The 21,035-nt window shown below is 35.5% G+C and overlaps 3 protein-coding genes across 4 annotated transcripts; 1 reads left to right on the top strand and 2 right to left on the bottom strand.

Moving 5' to 3' along the window:
• Positions 1-4,090: 4,090 nt before the first annotated feature.
• LOC133179486 (BTB/POZ domain-containing protein 17-like) lies at positions 4,091-13,645 on the bottom strand. Of its 2 annotated transcripts, XM_061314241.1 has the most exons (3): positions 13,490-13,645; positions 8,117-8,371; positions 4,091-5,913 (listed from the first exon to the last, which is right to left on the bottom strand). In XM_061314241.1, exon 3 carries the CDS (start codon positions 5,908-5,910, stop codon positions 4,666-4,668), a length of 1,245 nt encoding a protein of 414 aa, XP_061170225.1. In that variant the 5' UTR covers positions 5,911-5,913; positions 8,117-8,371; positions 13,490-13,645; the 3' UTR covers positions 4,091-4,665. The 2 variants fall into 2 exon arrangements, with proteins under 2 accessions (XP_061170225.1, XP_061170226.1); XM_061314242.1 differs by lacking the exons at positions 8,117-8,371; positions 13,490-13,645 and adding an exon at positions 6,943-7,282.
• LOC133178930 (uncharacterized) lies at positions 10,164-10,550 on the bottom strand. The gene has a single exon (XM_061313583.1). It carries the CDS (start codon positions 10,548-10,550, stop codon positions 10,164-10,166), a length of 387 nt encoding a protein of 128 aa, XP_061169567.1.
• Positions 13,646-13,781: 136 nt separating the features above from the next.
• LOC133179485 (GDP-Man:Man(3)GlcNAc(2)-PP-Dol alpha-1,2-mannosyltransferase-like) lies at positions 13,782-17,527 on the top strand. Its single transcript, XM_061314240.1, has 4 exons — positions 13,782-13,882; positions 14,373-14,591; positions 16,031-16,953; positions 17,201-17,527. The coding sequence occupies exons 2-4, from the start codon at positions 14,374-14,376 to the stop codon at positions 17,476-17,478; spliced, it is 1,419 nt and encodes a 472-aa protein (XP_061170224.1). The 5' UTR covers positions 13,782-13,882; position 14,373; the 3' UTR covers positions 17,479-17,527.
• The last annotated feature ends 3,508 nt before the right edge of the window (positions 17,528-21,035 follow it).

The raw sequence follows: 21,035 nt of genomic DNA, 5'->3' as shown, positions 1-21,035 counted from the left end.
ATAAATGATATAAATGTGTTTAGAATAGGACATGATGTTTATCATTTTTTATACCTGGGAAGAGGTTCACCTTGATTAATGGTGCTGGCTTACAAAACCCTGCGCTGTACATGTATATTCAGTTTTCACACAACGTAAGTGAAGGCACATAGTAGATTTCAAAGTCAAGGCAGAAACTATTAAATTATCCATTGTCTCTGAGAAATTGCATCTCCAAACCTAATACTGTGAAAGAAAAGTTGCCTGTATATATACAGGGTCGGAGTTGAGGGACATGATAATTACCATGAAGGAGGTAATTTCTGCAAATTTTGTATTTGATCCAATTCCTGCCTCAAAAAATCTTTTAAATTTTCTGCATGTGCAATATCAGTGATTAAAGGAGATGAGCGAATTTGGCGTGAGATCTGCAGGAACTGTGTACGAAACATTCATAGTTTAAATGTCCACGATTTGATCGGCTGAATGTTACATTTAGTTTGAAATAACACATGAAATTTAAGTATTTAGATCCACTTATAATAATAATCAAACTATAACATAGTGATGCTTCACATAAATAATAAACACCTACAACATAATAAGGGTAAACGTAGTTAAATGCAATTACAAGTACATGTGTATATTTAAAGTATCAGTAGGTTGGAAGAAATGCTTTCGTTCTCGATGCAAAAGAACCAGATTTTATCCATTTTAAATCGGTACAAAAAATTATACTGAAAAAGAATAAAATTATTAATGGTCCATGCGAGGCTCGAACCAAAAAATTTCGACTCCATTGCACTGGACCACAGGCACTTGTTTCGTATATGGGCCACCCCCAACTTATTTTTACCACAAGGTACCTAACTCAATTTCAGGCACCCCCACTTCAAGCTCGTATTTTGTTATATCAATCATTAACCTACTTTAAAAATGACATCGTTTGCTTCGTAAGACTTTTCTTGTCAAATTAATCGTTTCGGACGTCTCTGGTCGAGCCTCCTAATTGTAAACCACTTATTTCTTCCTCAAAAATTATCCCGATTTATAATGACTTTGAATGGGATACAAACGCTTCCGGTTGGGGTTATAAATGTAGGATAAAACAAGAGACTTCAAAGTTTTCCATTCTGAGGTCTTTCTTTTGTCTGCACTGAGAGAGCTCACAAAATGATACCCCTGCTGCATTTTTATGTCCCACCATGAATGTGGATGGGGCATATATAATGTTTGTCATGTCGGTCCTTCTGACCTTCCATCCTTCTGGCTGTCCTCCTGGCACACTTTGCGTTTAGTTCAGTTTCAAAGAAACTATTCAAGATGTTTTTTCAAACTTCATCTGCTGATACATATTGATGAGAGCTTTTCAACTGATCAACATTTTTTAGCCCTGACCTTTCCTTTGACCTTGTCCTCACTTTTTATACCCCCCTCTGCTTGAAAAGTGGTGGGTATATAGTGACGGGGGTGTCTGTCCGTCTGTCCATAGGCTTTGGGGTACACAACTTTTATCCACAACTTCTCCAATACCACCCAAATAAAATTTAATGATACTTTCACAGAATCTTTGTTCCATAGTGCTTTTGTGCACCTCCTATTTTACTTTTTGATTGGACACATATTTCAGATTTCAAATAGCAAAACATAGACACTGCCATTCTTTCCATAATATTGAGGGGTAGTCATCTCTTATTCGCTACTCCTCTTATACCCTTGAATAAAATTTAATGATACATGTACTTTCACAGAATCTTTGTTGCATGGTGCCATTGTGCACCTCCTATTTAACTTTTTGATTAGACACAAATTTTCGAGTTTCAAATAGCAAAACATGGACACTGCCATTCTTTCTATAATATTGAAGGGTAGCCATCTCTTTTCTGCAGCTCCTCTTATGCCCTTGAGTAAAATTTAATAAACATATGGCAGGTGGGGTGTATCATTTGTGAGCTCAGTGCTCACAGTACCTCTAGTCTTAAATTAGTGTAGGTTTCAAAGACCCTATTAAAGAAGATATTTTTATCACACCTTATATGCTGATACATACTGATGAGAACTACATTGTATTCAACTAACATTTTTTGTACCTTTTCCTTTGACCTTGATTCACTTTTTTTAGCTCACCTTGACGAAGTCGAGATGAGCTTATGCTATACCCCCAGCGTCGGCTTTGGCGTTAGCATCAGCGTCCAGGTTTAAGTTTTAGGTTTTTGGTTTGTGGTGGTTACAGTTTGACTGAGATCAATGTGGGAGATGAAATCGTCTTTATACTTCTTAGTCATGGTAAGAGTGTCTGGATCATTAAATTCAAGGTAATATTTTAATAACAAACAACATTTTGTCCATGTTTATTAAGCTACAGCAAACTGTAAAATAACAATATATCATTAGCACAACTCCCTGATAAGTACAATATCATTGTTATAAGTAAAAAATGCATACACTTATAAATACAATATTGAAACAGATTGCAACTTCCCACATGTAAATTGGGACTTATCAGCATACACCATTTCAAAAGGTTCAGGGAAATTTAACAGAACATCTTCAAGAAATCTTCCTAGAAAAAGAAATTTTGAAAGATGTATTAATTCACTAATTAATTAAGGGTTTTTTTTAAATTTTAATGAAAAGTTGACTCAGTCTGTTGATAAGGGACACGACGCCTGTAAAACATTCCTTGAAATCCCTCATTTGTACATTTATAAATAAGTAAACATAGTTATAAATACCTTGCAAATTTAAAGGGGAATAACTTGAAGAAAACAAACTGGTAGACTCTGTCAATATTCCTTGTGTAAATTAAATCAGATGACAAACAGTAAAAACTGAAACAAACAAATATCATAAAAATAAATTAAAACATAGTTCATACTGCAACAAAGAAACTGAATAAATTAAAACAATTAAAAGTATGCACCACAACACAGAAACTAAATATTCATCTAAATTCTATAATAAACCAAAACATATCCAGATTAACAAATATTGCTACAAAACTGGGAATAATTGGACAGGCACCTGTTAATATTTTGATACTTCACATACTGAAGCCATTTGGTGAAAATTCATATACAGTCAAACCTTGTTATCTTGAGATAAAACTTTGAGATATCCAAGGATTCAATTCACAAGCTTAAAAAAATGTTGAAAAGAATTGTTGGGACTGCCAAATCACTTTGACATATCCCTGGTATTCGAGATAATGGTATTTGGGATAACAAAGTTCAACTGTACATATATACCGGTACATGCAATACTGCAGTGATTGATTGGATGATCAGCACAGGTTTTTTAATCATACCTTTCCAGAACAGTAATAATACATGCTGCATAAAAATATGCAGCATGTATAATGTTCTGGAAATTAATGAAACATTTCGTAACAGTATCATGAACTGAGGATTTTTCATCGATACACGATACACGAGATGAAATACAATGACATCGTATTATATAGTGTTATTAAAATGCACCTCATTCCACTTCAACACTGGTGTAAAAGACTGGTTTTAAGTCTTTCTAAAAATGTTTTGTTTAACTTAATTAAGTTCACCTTTCAGATTACACCATGTAATACCGCACATGAAAGACACCCATTGATTGTCATGTGTATATATTAGGGATGTCAACGAATAGTCGACTATTCGACTATCAGTCGAATGGACCGACGATCAAATAATGAAACGACATTCAAATATTATTTTAACTAAATAAATGCAATATATGAGTGATAGATGAGATGGAATTCTCATCAAAAAATGAGAAACAGTCTTTTCTCATAGACAGTCGATAATTTTCCTAAACAAAAAAAACGGTAGATTTTCTATGTACGTATAGAAAGTACAGCAATTATAAATGCTTCACTTCTGCGAGAATTAATTGTCAGTAACAGCCTGAGTTGTTTTTGTAATAAATTAACCAATATAATGGGCTTTGTTTGTAAAATTATTCATTGGACAATTATCTTTTGTTATTTTAAGTTTGCTCAAATGCAAGGAATAAACCTGTTTTGATACATCGATAATTATTAAAACAATGCGCTTATACATTTTAAACTGTTTGAGGACATTTTGATAGCCCCCCCCCCCCCTCCATTTTATTTCATAATAAGGTTTAAAAAATATCGGCTGGCAATTTTTTAATGCTTACTAGATAAAAAAAATGACCGCATGTACAGGCCGATTTATGAATTCTATTCATGGGGAAATAACAAATTTTGAAGAATTAGATTTCTAAATTTATTTCATAGAATCATGCTATCCACGCGTTACGTTGCATTAATTTTGATGTTACTTTTTAAATAGATTTAAGTAAAAAGGTTTCTGAGTATGTACCAAAGAAGTATGAAATAAAATTTTATTTTCAGAAAATGTTCCGAATATTCGACTATCGTTCGAATAATGCAATCGAATGATCGACTAAGGAAAATAAATATTTTGACATCCCTAGTATATATATATATATATATAATATTATCACAAATGGTCAAATACATAATACCAGTAGTAATACTGCACAAAAAGTAATTCACATATATTCCATATCTAACACCATAGTTATAAATACATGATCAATACAGTAAAATACCCATGAATTTCCACTCGATACAACAGATATGTGTAAGGGCCAATACAATGTAGTAAAATGTCAGAGATTGACTGAAACACATGATTAAATAAGTTAGATTGGCACTGGCTTTAGAATGACAGCCATAACTTTGGAGTCGGCAAAATTATCCACATTGATGTTCAAGGCCAAATGGTTGCCACGGGAACAAGTGTATGTGGGAACTTGTTCCACTTGAATAACATTTTCCTCTTCATCAAATACTATAACAGCTGCCTGGACCCTCGCCTCCCCATTCACTGTTGCTGAATCGTGGCAGAAGATCTGAAGTGTCCAGTTGTCTCCATTTTTGCGATACGTGATTTTCCACTCTCCTTCTCTTTTATCTGTCGGTACTGGTCCTGCATAAGTCCTCACATCCACCTGAATTCCAAAGCGTAGAGTGTTCTGCATTCTAACAGTATCCACTGCCAAGTCAGTGTAATTTCTAGGCATGTAAAATGGATCGCTGAACGAGATGTTAAGCTCCACCTGGGTGGGACAAAGAGATCGGAATCTGTATGCTTTTCCAACCAAAGCCAGAATTAGGGCTTTACATTCCTCTTTCTCTGATATTGCAGAGTTCTCTATCTCGTATAACTGACTGACCATCATCTGTGGAAACCGAATCAAGGGAAGCAACTTCGCTGCATTTTCTTTTAATTGTGGCAGATTAGCCTCATGGTTTAACCAGGTGAGGAGTGAATTAAACAACACATATTCATTGGGAATGACCAGTTCTGAGTTCTTTAACATGTCATACACAAAATCAAAATCCATGGACTTCCATTCCTCAAGCTTCAGAAGGTTGTCAGAGTTCCAGGCTATTGTTTTTGCACACTGATCAATCAGGTCTGTCAGTCCTAGAGCTTTGGACCAGGGGTACCACTGCACAGCATTTTTAATTTCTGGAGATCGGGCGTACTCCACCATGTAATTTGTGCACAGTCGTTTTAGGGAGGTGACATTATATTTGTCTGCCAAGCACAAAATTCCAACAGCTGTTTCCACAGTAACTGCAACTTCAGCTGTATAGAGAAATTTCAGGAATTTTTCAAACACAGGTTGACATTCTTTTGTTTCACTGAGTTCGATTTCCTTCATGTTTTCCTGAGACCAGCGACTCTCATAAAGCATGGTTCGAAACACATCACTAGACTTTGCCAGAACAAATTTGTGAGCAAAGAAAATGCTCTCTCCAACTTTCAGTTGTACATCACTTAGTGCCTCCTGATTAAAGAACTGTGACACATTGTGAATAAAGTTTACCTCATCCCGTAAAACATCACCATCCACAGGAACGTCCATATTTTCCTCCATTTTCTGAAAAAAAGTAACAATAATTAATGAACTGGAAAAATATGTTCTCCAACACAAACTGTTAAATTTATGAATACTTAATTGAAGTCTGCAATCAAATGTTCAATTATAGCCATGACCTGTATTTATTTACATGTACAACCAAATCACTGGAGAAATAAGAAACTCAATCATTTTTACATCAAGAGGCATTAAATCATGCATTTTTTACATCAACAATAGCACTTTGTACATTTATAAATCTGGTAGCTGAAAACAGATTCACATCAACTGAAAAATGCCTTTTATACCAATCAGAACTTTTCATTTTCATTGATCTTTGCTATATATTACCTGTACTGGTTTACCTGGATTTCTTACCTGTGATCAATCAGCAATATCATTTAAACATGTTAAACATAGTAATTTCTCCTACACACAATAACATCTGAGTAATAGGCTGTCAAATTGTCTGTAATTATTAGAACTTCAAGGATTTCTTAAATTATGTAAGGCAGCTTTTACTGACAGAGACACAAATGCTATGGAATAGTTACACTCTTCAAAAAATTCCAAAAATACCTTTAATTACACAAAACGTTCCACTTTCATATCCCTGGTTAAGCAAATATTTGTGTAATTAAGGTTCTGTTTTGTCCGATTCCTGACACTTATTCTTATCAGAAGGTTGGACTTTACTTTAGATCATATTGACAGTAAACACAGTAATAACTCCTTAAATATATACATATTATTCCAGTATTTCTCTGTATGTGAGTGTCATCGATTCTAATTCCTATTTGTGACCTTTTCACCACTGCCCAGTCTAGATCTTCCAATTAAATCAGCCATACTTTGTCACCTGGCGATCAATTATCCATCGTCATGTCAAATAACTCATTCCTCTGTCCAGTGCTTTTTTGGTAACTTAAAACCTACAATAGTGGTCAGTCTACTTAGAGGTAAGTCCCTTATCCACAGAGAACTTAACCTCTATACACCTGTTCTAATTGTAACACCTGTATTGAGAACTACCTTTGAGGAGTTTGGCGCCAGAGTGACCGATTCATCCACGTCCAGATTTTGTTCCTCTTGTGGAGGATCAGGATTAACATGGCCTGGATTATCTCCCATTATGTCATCACCACAGAACCAATACACAGTAGAGAGTCTCTGGCTAAGTAACAACCCACAAGTAAACACAAGCTAATCCACTACACTCGTATAAATAAAGAAAAAAAACCTTGTGGTTATATGTCCCATAACCCACAGGTGATTTCTTCGTCCAGTAAACAAATCCAGTAAATAAACAGTCCCTTCAGCCAAGATTAATGAGGTACAACTTTTATGTAGACAGGAGGTTAACGAGAACTGTAATTAATTTTTTGAATTAATTAAATTAATACCACCAATGGAGTATAAAGGAACCTGTCCGTACACAGCCAAACACATTTCCCATACATACATGATACCACGCCTCATTAAATGAAATCCTGCACTTAATTCCAACACAAAAAAATTTAAATAGATTATAATGTACAGACACAAAGGTGAAAGTAGGTTGAATGACACCATGGACGAGCGAGTAATAACACTTGTACAGGTGCTCTACATAATATATCTATACACTTGTCATATATTGTGTAATTTATCTATAAACTTGTGTCACAAAATTACTTCTTTAAAGTTAATATAAAAATTATACAATGACTAAGATTTAAAAGTTACCCAAAATACTGAATTCACTTTTTAAAATTAATCAAGAATAATAGTACATGTATTGTATTCTTTATCATGTTTATAATGCACTTGTTTTCTTCTCCCACAATTTATCTAAAGCTGCAAGGTATTAAAAATACGTCGGAGGTTTATTGGTACCAATAGATGCAAAAGTATCAAATATCTCATATAATACCATTCTTTTGCTAATTATGTTAATCCAATTGTACAATTCTTAATATTCCTGCTAAAATGAATTTTTTATTAAAACAAACTTCTCATATTGCTAGTGGATATTGGTAATCAATATTCATTTATTTAAAAAGTCATCATCAGATGTGCTTTGGGTATCAAATTATCCCAAGTGTTATTATGCACATCCAATATATATTTTAATTAATGTCTGCAAGATACTAAAAGGAAATCTTCCTGGGACTGAAATTTCTAAATATTGTCAATATGAATATTACAGACTTTAAATAAAAAGTCAATTCATTTTTTCTCTTACCTTCTTTTTTCTTTTTTAACTGTAGGACATAGGTCTTTCTGGGAATGTTACTCGAGATGAAATGCTTTGTTCCATGCTGGGAATTATGACCTACATGTAGCTGATACACATTTGATTCTCTCCATCAGAAACTCTGAATATCTATCAGACCATCAAACAAAGGAGCATGGTAACATCTGCTGGTCATGTGATCAGTGAACATCCCTGTCGATCTGCGATCCTTTGTCCAACTCCTCTTCCGTTCAATGTGATGAGCTAAAATCACAAAAAGAACATTAGACACCTCCCTGTGTAAAACACTTTAACTGCCCCTTTAAATTATCAGTCACTATATAGGTGTAATTTAAACACTTTTCAGATTTTATTTTGATTGGATCATTGGGTTAAATTGCTCAAAAGAAACAACAATGCTGATGACTGAAAATCCTAATGGACTGAGGTATGGTAAAAATTCAGTGCGAAATGTTCTAAAGAGCCAATTCTGATTATCCATGAGGTAACCTAGATATAATAGGAAACCAATAAGAGTGGCTTGTGCAAGAAATAAGACTTAGCATTGTTGGGTCAATAATGTCACATTATTACTTTGCTACAGTAAGAGAAGGGGAAAGTCATAATCATTAATTTCTTATTATTCTTTCCTTGATATCAATTAAGGCCTGTGTTCATATTCACAAAAAAATCTAACTACTATAGGATTTGACACCTTTATATTTAATCATTTGTTTAATAAGGATTGATGTAATTTTTTCTCTGCAAGATTATTCACAATACATTCTAATGTAGTAGAAAAGGTAAAACTTTTTTTTTTACCTACTAAATCTTGGTAATTGTTAGAGAATTGAATTTTCTTTCATCTTATTTGAAGATTTTGTGAAAAGGTTCACTAATAAAATCACAAAAGCACCAGTATTTTCTTCTAGTTTTCCAGCTTCATGTCATATCTCACTGGATTCCATATTAATGGTACATGGCTAATCTTGCTGGCCCATGAATTAACTCATATGGGTACATGGTAAATCTCACTGGCCCATGCATTAACTCGTATAGCCACATGGTAAATCTCACTGGCTCATGAATTAAGTCATATGGGTACATGGTAAATCTCACTGGCTCATGAATTAATTCATATAGCCACATGCTAAATCTCACTGGCTCATGAATTAATTCATATAGCCACATGCTAAATCTCACTGGCTCATGAATTAAATCATAATGGTAAATGGTAAATCTCACTGGCTCATGAATTAACTCATAAGCTACACGGTTAATCTCACTGGCTCATGAATTAACTCATAAAGCTACATGGTAAATCGCACTGGCTAATGAATTAATTCATAATGGGGACATGGTAAATCTCACTGGCTCATGAATTAAAACATATAGCCACATGGTTAACCTCACTGGCTCATGAATTAATTCATATAGCCACATGCTTAATCTCACTGGCTCATGAATTATTCATAAAGCTACATGGTAAATCTCACTGGCTCATGAATTAATTCATATAGCCACATGGTTAATCTCACTGGCTCTTGAATTAACTCATATAGCCACATGGTAAACCTCACTGGCTCATGAATTAATTCATATAGCCACATGCTAAATCTCACTTGCTCATGAATTAACTCGCATAGCTACATGGTAAATCTCACTGGCTCATGCATTAACTCATAAAGCTACATGGTAAATCTCACTGGCTCATGAATTAACTCATATAGCCACATGGTAAATCTCACTGGCTCATGAATTAATTCATATAGCCACATGGTTAATCTCACTGGCTCAAGAATTAACTCATACAGCCACATGGGAAACCTCACTGGCTCATGAATTAATTCATATAGCCACATGCTAAATCTCACTTGCTCATGAATTAAATCATATAGCTACATGGTTAACCTCACTGGCTCATGAATTCACTCATATAGCCACATGGTAAATCTCACTGGCTCATGAATTCTACTTGCTATTTGCTGAGTGATCAGGTCTTGATTTGTTGCTTTCCACAGGCTCTTACTACTTATCTTTTCTGGCCACCTGATGTTTAGTATGTGGCGCAGACATCTGTTTGTGAAGGTTTGTAGTTTGTTGGAGGTGTTGTTTTGGATCCGTAGAGGAGCACAGACTTAATAACATTACTGTTATATATACGGAGTTTGAAACATGTGGACAGTGCTGTTGATCTCCACACAGGCTTGAGGGTGATGAAGGCGTGTTGTGCTTTATTAATCCTTGCTTTTATGTCTTCATCTGTTCCACCAGTGGCTGAGACATTGCTGCCTAAGTATGTAAAGGTGTCTATGTCTTTCAGGTTATGCTCTCCAAGCATGATTGGTGTTTGCTGTTTGTTGAGGAGTCGCATTACCTCTGTCTTGTCAATGTTGACCCGAAGACCTGTCTTTGCTATCTGTCTTGAGCTGCATGTGCTCATATTTCTGGGAAACACTGAGTGAAAGTCCACTGGACTCCTGTCTTGCTATCTCTAGTTGTTTCCCGCATGATCCAGTCCACCACCACTAGGAAAATCATCGGTGACAGTAGACAGCCTTGTCTTACCCCTGTTCGCACCTCAAAGGCTTCTGTAAGCTTACCGTTGTGGATGACTTGGCATGTAGCCTCGTCATACAATTGTTGTATGAGGTTGATGAAGGTAGGTGGTGTTCCATAATGCTGGAGTAGTTTCCAGATGACTTTTCAAAGGCCTTTTCAAAGTCAATGAAGTTCAGATACAGTGTTGACTGCCACTCTAATGACTGTTCAATTATCATACGGAGAGTGGCGATCTGGTGTGTACAGGACTTGTCCTTTCTAAAGCCTGCCTGTTCTGGATGAAGTCGTTCTTCTATGGCATATTTAAGTCTTTCCAGTATTATTCTTGTCAGGATCTTGCTTGGGACAGAGAGAAGCATGATGCCACGCCAGTTCTTGCATTGCCCCAGGTCTCCTTTCTTGGGGAGCTTCCCTAAATATCCTTTTTTCCAGTCAACTGGTACCTTCCCCTCTAACCAGATCTTCTGCAGGAGAGGTAGTAACATATCTGCTGATGTCTTTATGTCTGCCCTAAGAGCTTCTAGAGGGATTCCATCAGGCCCAGCTGCCTTAATCTCATTAGTTAATCTCACTGGCTCATAAATTAATTCATAATGGTACTTGATTATAAATCTCACTGATACAATTATTATTTCATAATGGTTCATATATAACAATCAAAATTTCTAACCCACTACTCTATTTTTTTCAATAGCATCTGTTGTATATGGCAGAACAATATCAACATTTACACTAGGTATCAATTAATTAGGACCAAAAATGAAATCGCTGAAAAATCTATAGAACCATGATAATTTTAACATGAATGAAAAAATTGTGCTCATCCATTGTAAAAAGAATTTTTTATTTGATTTTTGTTTTGATTTCTTTAAACAGTTCTTTTGCAAAAAAAAAAAACATTTCGAATAAAATGCAGCGTATGCTCACAGATGAGCATGAGAGAGCCATTATTATGATGCAAGATGATTGCAGTATGAAAGAGGTCATTTTTTGCAACATTCAATGTTTTTATTGCCATTTTTTTACTGATGAAAAGTTATAATTTTTGATTCCAAGTATTTTTGCAATTATACAAACAAACAAAAAATTCTCAGATTGCTAGGCAATATTGCATCTTTACAATAAAGCAGGGTTTGACATTAACTTTTACAAGTACTAGTCCAGTCGGGCTACTTCCCATAATTTTTACTAGCCCTGACCCAAAAATCGCTAGCCCTGACCAAACAAACAAATTTAATTTTTATAATCGCCAATTTTAATGATGTAATTTTGAAGTGTCGTCTCTCGAGCGTGTCAAGATTTTGACAGACTTAGCCAATAAAGTCTGGCTAATCACAACATGGGACTATTGTAAGCAATGAACTTTAACAAAATTTTTATCCTAAATAAAAATAAATTAATTACAGAACATATTTTTTCAGTAACTTTTTATACCATATTGATACTGAACGACTCTAGTATCTACCCTGACTTGTCTATTACATTTACAGCCGTAACCACTGGTTACTGTATTTTCATGGCCAATCTCTACACGTGAGAAAAAGTACAATCTACTTGCATGAAACAAAATATGAGTTTGATTGAAAAGGAAATACAATACTTTTGAGAAATTATAAACTCTTTCTATTTTTTAAAATCAATATGGGGGTGTCGATGCACACTTCAGGTGCCTATGGCTAAAAATAGCAATTGTGTCATATGGGGATTTTTTTTCTTTACAGTGTTTTCAATCGGACAAAATTTCTTTAAAAAAGTTCTTTGAATATTTATTTGGAAGACTGAAATGTGGTTTAACAGTTATTTTATGAACACGACCAATCGGTCTAGTTAACGTACATTTTACACGACCGGACCACTCATTTACTAGATTGGGTCGGTCGGACGTGCCTTTAGTAAGTGTCAAACCCTGTAAAGGTGTCAATATGTTGTGCCAGAAGTTTCAAGTGAACAGAGCTGATATCATAGATATAATGTTTTATCGTTAAAATGATAAATGTCCTACGGACCCGGTTTAACTGTGGTGAGGGCCTGTCCCGAGACACAGTTAGATTGTTCTAACTACTAACTGATATTGATGCTGACTTGAATCGTCAACAGTCAAGACAATTTGTGTAACCACTGCTCTACAAGATCATTACAAGAATGACAATTCTGGATTTAGAGCTGTCGAAAAATTATTTGTGGTCATTTGCGGAATAAGGCTCTTCAATTTATTTCACTTCTTATTCACTAATAGTAGAATTTTCAGCTGACATGTATTAATACATTTCCATTTTGGTATTTTAAATAATTGTCAAGTCAAAAAAAAAAAAATCTGAAATCATTAATTTTCTTAATTGAAAATTTTGGACTCTCAATGATATTCTTATCTTTCTGTCCATGCTTGGTTTGGTTATTTATTATTATTCATGTTTGGTCACCATGTTTAAATGGCAAATGAAAGCAAAGATAAAGTAGAGACGGAGATTGTCTGACCGACATCAAGGCATCTTCATTCATTTTTTTTTTTTTAATAACACATTTATATAATTTATATAAATGGGTCATTTTAAAAAAAAAAAAAAAAAAAAAAAATATATATATATATATATATATATATATATATATATATATATATATATATATATATATATATATATATATATATATATATATATGAAATTTAAATGCAGCTGCTAAATACAAAAAAAAGTTCAACAATCATCATGATCATCAGATCATATAGTGTTGCTTCAAAACATTAGGAATATAACGATAATTTTTATTTTGCATTTTTCAAAAACATAAAAGGGAGTAAAATAGTGTGGAAAAAATACTTACTTATTTACAAATGTACCATCTCGTGCATTTGTTTATTTATGTGACATGCTTCAGTGACCTAGTGAATTACGCACGTGTGTACGAGTCCTCTGGCAAAAGTGAGAGATGGTCATATAACCGTCCCAGGTCGCTTTAACTATGAAAAAAAAAATGCTGTTAAAGAAGAACTCTCAGGTTCGCAACAAGCGATGTGTTGACAGCTTTCTGTGATCTTTGTCTGCACTGAGGTCTCAATCGGAAGTGATCCCGCAAAGTGAAAGTAGACTTTGTGTTACATGTTTTCGCATACGTGGAATTTAAAATGATGAATAAATGTCGCCTTTCAGAAGATGCGAGTTTAGTCGCCTATAATCGCTTAACTCTTTGGTGAATTATTTAAAGTTTTATTGCCAGGTTTGTTAAGTTTTTGCTCGAGTGGTTGAAGGAAGTCGGTGTTGAGGTGTGCATGTGTGAAAAAAGGGGGGGGGGGGGGGTACCGAAAACATTTTACAACGCTGTACAAGGCAGTTTGATCCTGTCAAAGTATTTCTTATTTAATTCTTACAGCAGTTATTACGATATATATAGAATGTAAGGACCCTCAGGGGGCATTTACAATCATATCAGTATGATCACATTAAAATATCATAAATTTATATGATAATATAATAATTAAATAAACATTAATCATTTCTGTATACGTTATATGTCTGAAGATGGTAAGGAAGAGGCCTTACTGTACCTGTCCTCTAATCTTGGCGGAGATTTGGCTCAGCTAGATATTTGGATTAGGTGAAGGCGTCAGTCCAAAGAATCTCTACCAATTAATTAAGGTTACCTGTCCTCAAGCACAATATTGTCAGTTAATATCACTTTACATTTCAGATATTTTTTTTTATTTCAGGATGGCTGTTTTACTATGGTTACTATATGCTGTCCTCAGCTGTATAAGTCTTCTGACACTGACTGTTTTACTTCTGAGAATATGGCTTACAAAGAGGAGGAGGACCTACAAAGCTTCTGTCAACGGGAAGAGTGTGATTGGCTTTTTCCATCCTTACTGTAATGCTGGAGGGGGAGGGGAAAGAGTCCTCTGGGTGGCAATCAGGGCAATACAGAAAAAGTAAGTGATACAGACAAACAGGCTGTCAAGCAATACAGAAAAAGTAAGTGGTAAAGACAAAAAGAGTGTCAGGGCAATGCAGAAAAAGTAAGTATTACAGACAAGCAGGCTGTCAGGGCAATACAGAAAAAGTAAGTTATAAAGACAAACAGGTTGTCCGAGGGCAATACAGAAAAAGTAAATGGTACAGACAAATAGGCGGTCAGAGCAATATCAAAAAAAGTAAGTGATACAGACAGACAGGCCATCGGAACAGTACTGAAAAAGTAAGTGGTGCAGACATACAAACCGTCAGGGCAATACAGAAAAAGTAAGTGATACAGACAAACAGGCTGTCAGGGCAATACAGAAAAAGTAAGTGGTGCAGACATACAGACTGTCAGGGCAATACAGAAAAAGTAAGTGATACAGACAAAGAGGCTGTCAGGGCAATACAGAAAAAGTAAGTCAAGTGGTACAGACATACAGGTTAGGGCAATACAGAAAAAGTGATATAAACAGGATGTTGGGGCAATACAGAAAAAGAGATACAAACAGGCTGTTAGGGCAATACAGAAAAAGTAAGTGGTACAGACTGTCAGGGCAATACAAAAAAAGTGATTAATAAAGACTAACAGGCTGTCAGGGCAATACAGAAAAAGACATTGATACTGACAAATAGGCTGTCAGTGTAATTTGTACAGACAGACAGGCTGTCAGAACGATACAAAAAAAGAATGTGATACATACAGCATGCGCAGATCTAGAGGGGGGTCTGGGGGTCCACCCCCCCCCCCCCTGGAATTTGCAGAGTTATTAAAAGTATATAATAAAGCAAATAAAAAATTACTTTGGACCCACCCAGCCCCCACCCCCACTCCGAAAACATGGACCCCACTATCACCACCACAAATAGGGTTTTTCACGTTTGGCTAATGGATTTTACTCTCTTTTTTTTTTAATTTTGCTTCAATGTCAAGAAATTTCTGGATAGGAGTTTTTTTTTTGACTGGGTTGGAAACCCCCCCCCCCCCCCCCCCCCCCCCCCCCCCCCCCCCCCCGGAAAAATTTCCTGGATTTGTGCCTGCATGATACAGATAGGCTTTCAGGGTAATACAGTAAAAGTAAGTGGTACAGACAGACAGGCTATTGGAAGAATTCAGAAAAATGTATACCGGTAAGCTGTCTGCTATTAAGCTGGAGATACAGATCTTTTCAGCTGGGCTGACAAATATAATAGCAAGTTTCTCAACAAGTTTTGTACAATGATATAAGGACTCAAAAGCATTGTAATGAAGATTTCTTTTTCAAAGGAAAGAAAACAAGGAAATAAATCACATTTCAATTTAATTTGGTCAAAATAAAGATTTTTTATCAAACATTATTATGAGCATTTTCAAAACCATGTAAATATGCCCATTCTGAAATGTATGTTTAAATAACAGAAATATTTTACCCAGGTATCCCTCAGTTGTTGTAGTGGTATACACCGGAGACACTGATGCCTCCCCTGGAGAGATTATGCAGCGAGCCCATCAACGCTTCAACATTGTGCTCCAGCGCCCCATCAATTTTATATTCCTGACAAGACGTAGATGGGTGGAGGCTTATATGTACCCCTACCTGACTCTGTTGGGACAGAGCCTGGGGTCAGTACTGCTGGGATGGGAGGCACTGTGGAAGTGTGTACCAGACATTTACATTGATAGTATGGGCTATGCTTTTACCTTTCCTTTATTCCGTTATCTAGGAAACTGTCGTGTAGGATGTTATGTTCACTACCCAACAGTCAGTACAGATATGCTAGAGAAGGTGTCTAGTCGAAGGGAGGGACACAATAACCCCTCATTTATCACCAGGAGTTGGTTTCTGTCCACTCTTAAGGTGCAGTACTACAAACTTTTTGCACTTCTGTTTGGTTGGGCAGGAAGAAGTTGCCATGTAGCCATTGTGAACTCTACCTGGACATTTGGTCACATTAAACAATTGTGGCAAATGGAAGATAGGACACATATAGTGTATCCTCCCTGTGACATTAATGAATTTGTGAAAATACCTCTGGATTGCAAGCGGTCTAATCACATTTTGTCAATATCACAGTTCAGACCAGAGAAGGATCACCCATTACAAATTAAATCATTTCATAAATTCATTTCAACCGTCACTATAGATCAGAAACCCCTTTACAAACTGCTGTTAGTTGGAAGCTGTCGTAACCAAGGTGACAGAGAGAGAGTGGATGCTCTACGGAAGATGTGCACAGATTTGGATATCGTGGACAACGTGGAGTTTAAGCTCAATGTCAGCTTTGATGAGTTAAAATCTCTCATGTCTACCTCAGTGGTTGGCCTACATACCATGTGGAACGAACACTTTGGAATAGGTAAGATTAAACATGTAAGAGGGTGATTTAAGAATAACATGTGCAAAAAATAACAATCATATTCTTATGTGGTCTGTTATACATGTTCAGTATCTTAGTATAGAAAGAGCTGCATTATTCTGTGACTGTCAGGCAAAAAATGTACCGGGTATTACAGATAATAGTGCCTACATGAAATCCTTGCAAAGCGTGCCATAGTCCTATAGTATGCCTACCACCTATATGTATAGCTTTCATTCAATTCTAGGTGTGGTGGAGTTAATGGCAGCAGGATGTATCGTACTGGCTCACGATTCAGGTGGACCTAAGCTAGATATTGTTGTACCTGTGAATGGTCAGCCTACAGGATTCCTAGCATCTGATGTGGACTCCTATGCCAGCTACATGTCTAAAATTTTCAAACTGTCAGAGCAAGAAAGGACAGAAATCCAACATTGTGCTAGAGTCTCTGTCCAGAAATTTTCAGATACAGAATTTGAGAATGGATTTTTAGATGTTTATGAAAATCTAGTGACAAAAACTTAAAAATTGAGTTCTCTCTGTATGTGTATTTAGATATAAAATAATATTATCATTCAGAATATATATTTTGTGCTTTAATTAAGTGCAGGGATAGACATTAACTTTCAGATTCACTTGCCCTTTGGGCAAGTGATCTCAAACTTTGACTTGTCCGAATGCAAAACTTGGTTGCCCAAAATTAGGATAGAACTTCAGAAGAAAATTATTAATTACTGCAAATGTTTTGAAAAGAAAAAAAATGTGACGAAATACACTACTGTCAATTTGGCAAGTTGAGCTACCTAAAAAAATTTCGATGCTGCATTTGTACATAAATGTATACCACTGTACTTGTAAATTTAACTTGTTAACACACACTGCCATGCAGCAATAACCCTCCGTTTCCTTTTAATAAAATTCATATTTTTGAATATTATTTGCGGTAGGATCATTTTGTGATTCGTGATTTTCTGTGAAGCAACACTTAAGGAAGATGGTTGACACGAAACATACATCTCACCTTGATCAGGATACAACGTATTACACTGTACTTATATTCTGTGCATGAATAAATAATCTAATTTCCTAATAAGAAGTTCACAAAATTTTGTTAGACGTAGAGCGAAAGAAAACGACGAACTTGATTTTTAAATGAACTGTATAATCCAGAAACGCTACCAAGGAATTTCGAATCTAAAAACATTGTCAGTCAGGTGTGTGGCGGGAATCAAGTGTTCAGTTTATTGTTTTATAAATTAATGTAAACTAAATAAATATGTACATTTGTATGAGAAAAATTCACTTGCCCGATCGGACAAGTATGTTGACAATTTCACTTGCCTGAACTGAGCATTTACTTGTCCCGGGCAATCGGACAACCGTTAATGTCGATCCCTGAAGTATTTGATGTACTTTTAGGTAATGCTTGAGGACATAAAGGAATGCATCTATCATATGACATAAAGTCAGTAGCATCCTTCTCTGTACATGCAGACAAAGTCTTAATAATGCAAGTACACTCCCAAGTAATAGTATATCCTACAAGGACCAAACTTGCAGCTTTGTTCAATGCATCTAGGATGGCTTACTACTTTTCAGGCTTTTGATGCTGCATATCATTTTTAGGGATTTAAGATAATCAGTGTAAAGAATAATAATTTGGTAGTCAGACACTGGTGCCTAGCCTAATTATAAAGCTCAGTTAATAGACCTTTTGTCTGGAGTTCAGGGGGCCCAGGTCTGAATCCTGATCTGGTCTGTTACATTTTCCATTTACATAATTTGGTGCTGTTGTCACCACCCCTGGACTTGCAGGTGAAAGTCCAACCAGGGGCAAAAAAAATCTCTTTTGAAATATGGTTGATATTAGCTCTTAGTTATTTTATATGAATTTTTTTCCCAGAGAAAATGTAAAAATTGTTTTATTTGCTAATAAGATGTTTTAGGGTAGTATGCATATCTTATAAAACATGTCAAGAAAAGTAAAAAAGACATTTTAATTTTTTAAATGAACAAGATGTGTTTGTGAAACATTGATGCCCCCATATGGCATCTTATAGTGAAGGTTAAACTTTCTCAAATGCAAATCAAATATGTTGGTACCCAAAGTAAGGACTTGTCCTGAGGGATGTACCTGTGAAATATGAAAGTCCTATCGGCAACCATTGAAAAGATATGGAAAAGGTTAAAGTTTTTCAAAAGTAAGTCAAACATCAAGGTCAAATGGTCAAAATTAATGGTGCCAAAGGAAAGGCCTTCTCACAAGAAATGCACATGTGAAATATGAAAGCCCTAGCACCAACCATTCAAAAGATATGGCCAAGGTTAAAGTTTTTCAAAAGTACATGTAGGTAAAACTCCAAGGTCAAAGGGTCAAAGTTGTTGGTATCCAAAGTAAGGTCTTGTCACAAGGATTACATATGTGATATATGAAAGCCCTAGCACCAACTGTTCAAAAGTAATAGCCAAGATTAAAGTTTTCCAAAAGTAGGTCAAAGGTCAAGGTCAATGGACTTCAATTGTTGGTATCTAAGGGGAGGTCTTGTCACAATGATTACATATATGAAGAATGAAAGCCCTAGCACCAACTGTTCAAAAGCAATGGCCAAGGTTAAAGTTTTGTAAAATTTTGTAAAACTGGTTCAAACTCCAAAGTCAAGGTCAAAAGGTCAAATATGATGGTACCCAAAAAAAGGTCTTGAAACAAGGAATACACATGTGAAATATAAAAGCCATAGCTCCAACATCTTCGCTAGCCAAGGGTTTCTGATACGCTACTCTCCTCATAAACCCTTGGCATACGGTGCTGACAAAAGACGGGATTGTTTTTGTCACGTGATCATGATTCTTACCAGGTACGCACAGATTGCGTCATCGACAGAAATAAAAAGCGTATTTTAAAAAAAATGTTTTTAAAGAATAATTACATGTAAGAAGAAGGTATTGAGTTATGTTAATTTGTTATTTAAACATGTAAAAATGCAAATCTACATCTGCAGTATAGATTCTTAGTCACATATTTTGCACGTTGCTTTAGAAATTGGGTGACACCATATTGCTATTCATAGAATGGCATGTTATCTTACGGATCATTGTTTACTTGCGTTTTACATTACCGATATTAAAGAGTCAAGATATATCCCGAACGCAAATATCGTCATTTACAAAAAACAATTGCTGATTGGTCGAACGATGTCGATCAACTCCAATCACAACTTGAGAAAAAAATCCCAACTTTTTTTAACACCGTATGCCAAGGGCTTATGAGGAGAGTATCGTATCAGAAGCCCTTGGCTAGCGAAGATGTAGCTCCAACAAATCAAAAGTTATGAGCAATGTTAAAGTTTTTGCTGACAAACAGGCAGACAGCTAGACAGACGGACGGACAGGGCAAAAACTATGTACTGCTGAATCTTTGATATGGGTTTGTGAAACACTGATGCCTCGGTATGGCAACTTATAGCCAAGGTTAAACTTTCTCAAATGCAAATCAAATATGTTGGTACCCAAAGTAATGTCTTGTCCCAAGGAATATACCTGTGAATCCTAGTAGCAACCATTGAAAAGATATGGAAAAGGTTAAAGTTTTTCAAAAGTAAGCCAAATATCAAGGTCAAGGTCAAAATGGTCAAAATTAATGGTACCCAAGGAAACACCTTCTCACAAGAAATACACATGAAATGTAAGAGCCCTAGCACCAACCATTCAAAAGATATGGCCAAGGTTAAAGTTTTTCAAAAGTAGGTCAAACTCCAAGGTCAAGGTCAATGGACTTTAATTGTTGGTAACTAAAGGAAGGTCTTGTCATAAGTAATACACATGTGAAATATGAAAGCCCTAGCATCAACTGTTCAAAAGTTATGGCCAAAGTTAACATTTTTCAAAAAGTAGGTCAAACTCCAAGGCCAAAGGGTCAAAGTTGTTACTATCCCAAGAAAGTTGTCACAGGATTACATATGTGAAGTATGAGCCCTAGCACCAACCGTTTTAAAGTTATGGCCAAGGTTGAAGTTTTTCAAAAGAAGATCAGACTAAATTCTGTATTCACTATTTTGAAATCGAGTCCAACTAAACTTCGATTT

This window comes from Saccostrea echinata, unplaced genomic scaffold (assembly GCF_033153115.1).
Source record: "Saccostrea echinata isolate AGI-Se365-2 ecotype Australia unplaced genomic scaffold, CSIRO_AGI_Sech_v1 ptg000004l, whole genome shotgun sequence".
Classification (NCBI taxonomy): Eukaryota; Metazoa; Mollusca; class Bivalvia; order Ostreida; family Ostreidae; genus Saccostrea; species Saccostrea echinata.
Note: the sequence above shows the minus strand (reverse complement) of the source record. Positions and strands in the feature narration are given on the sequence as shown.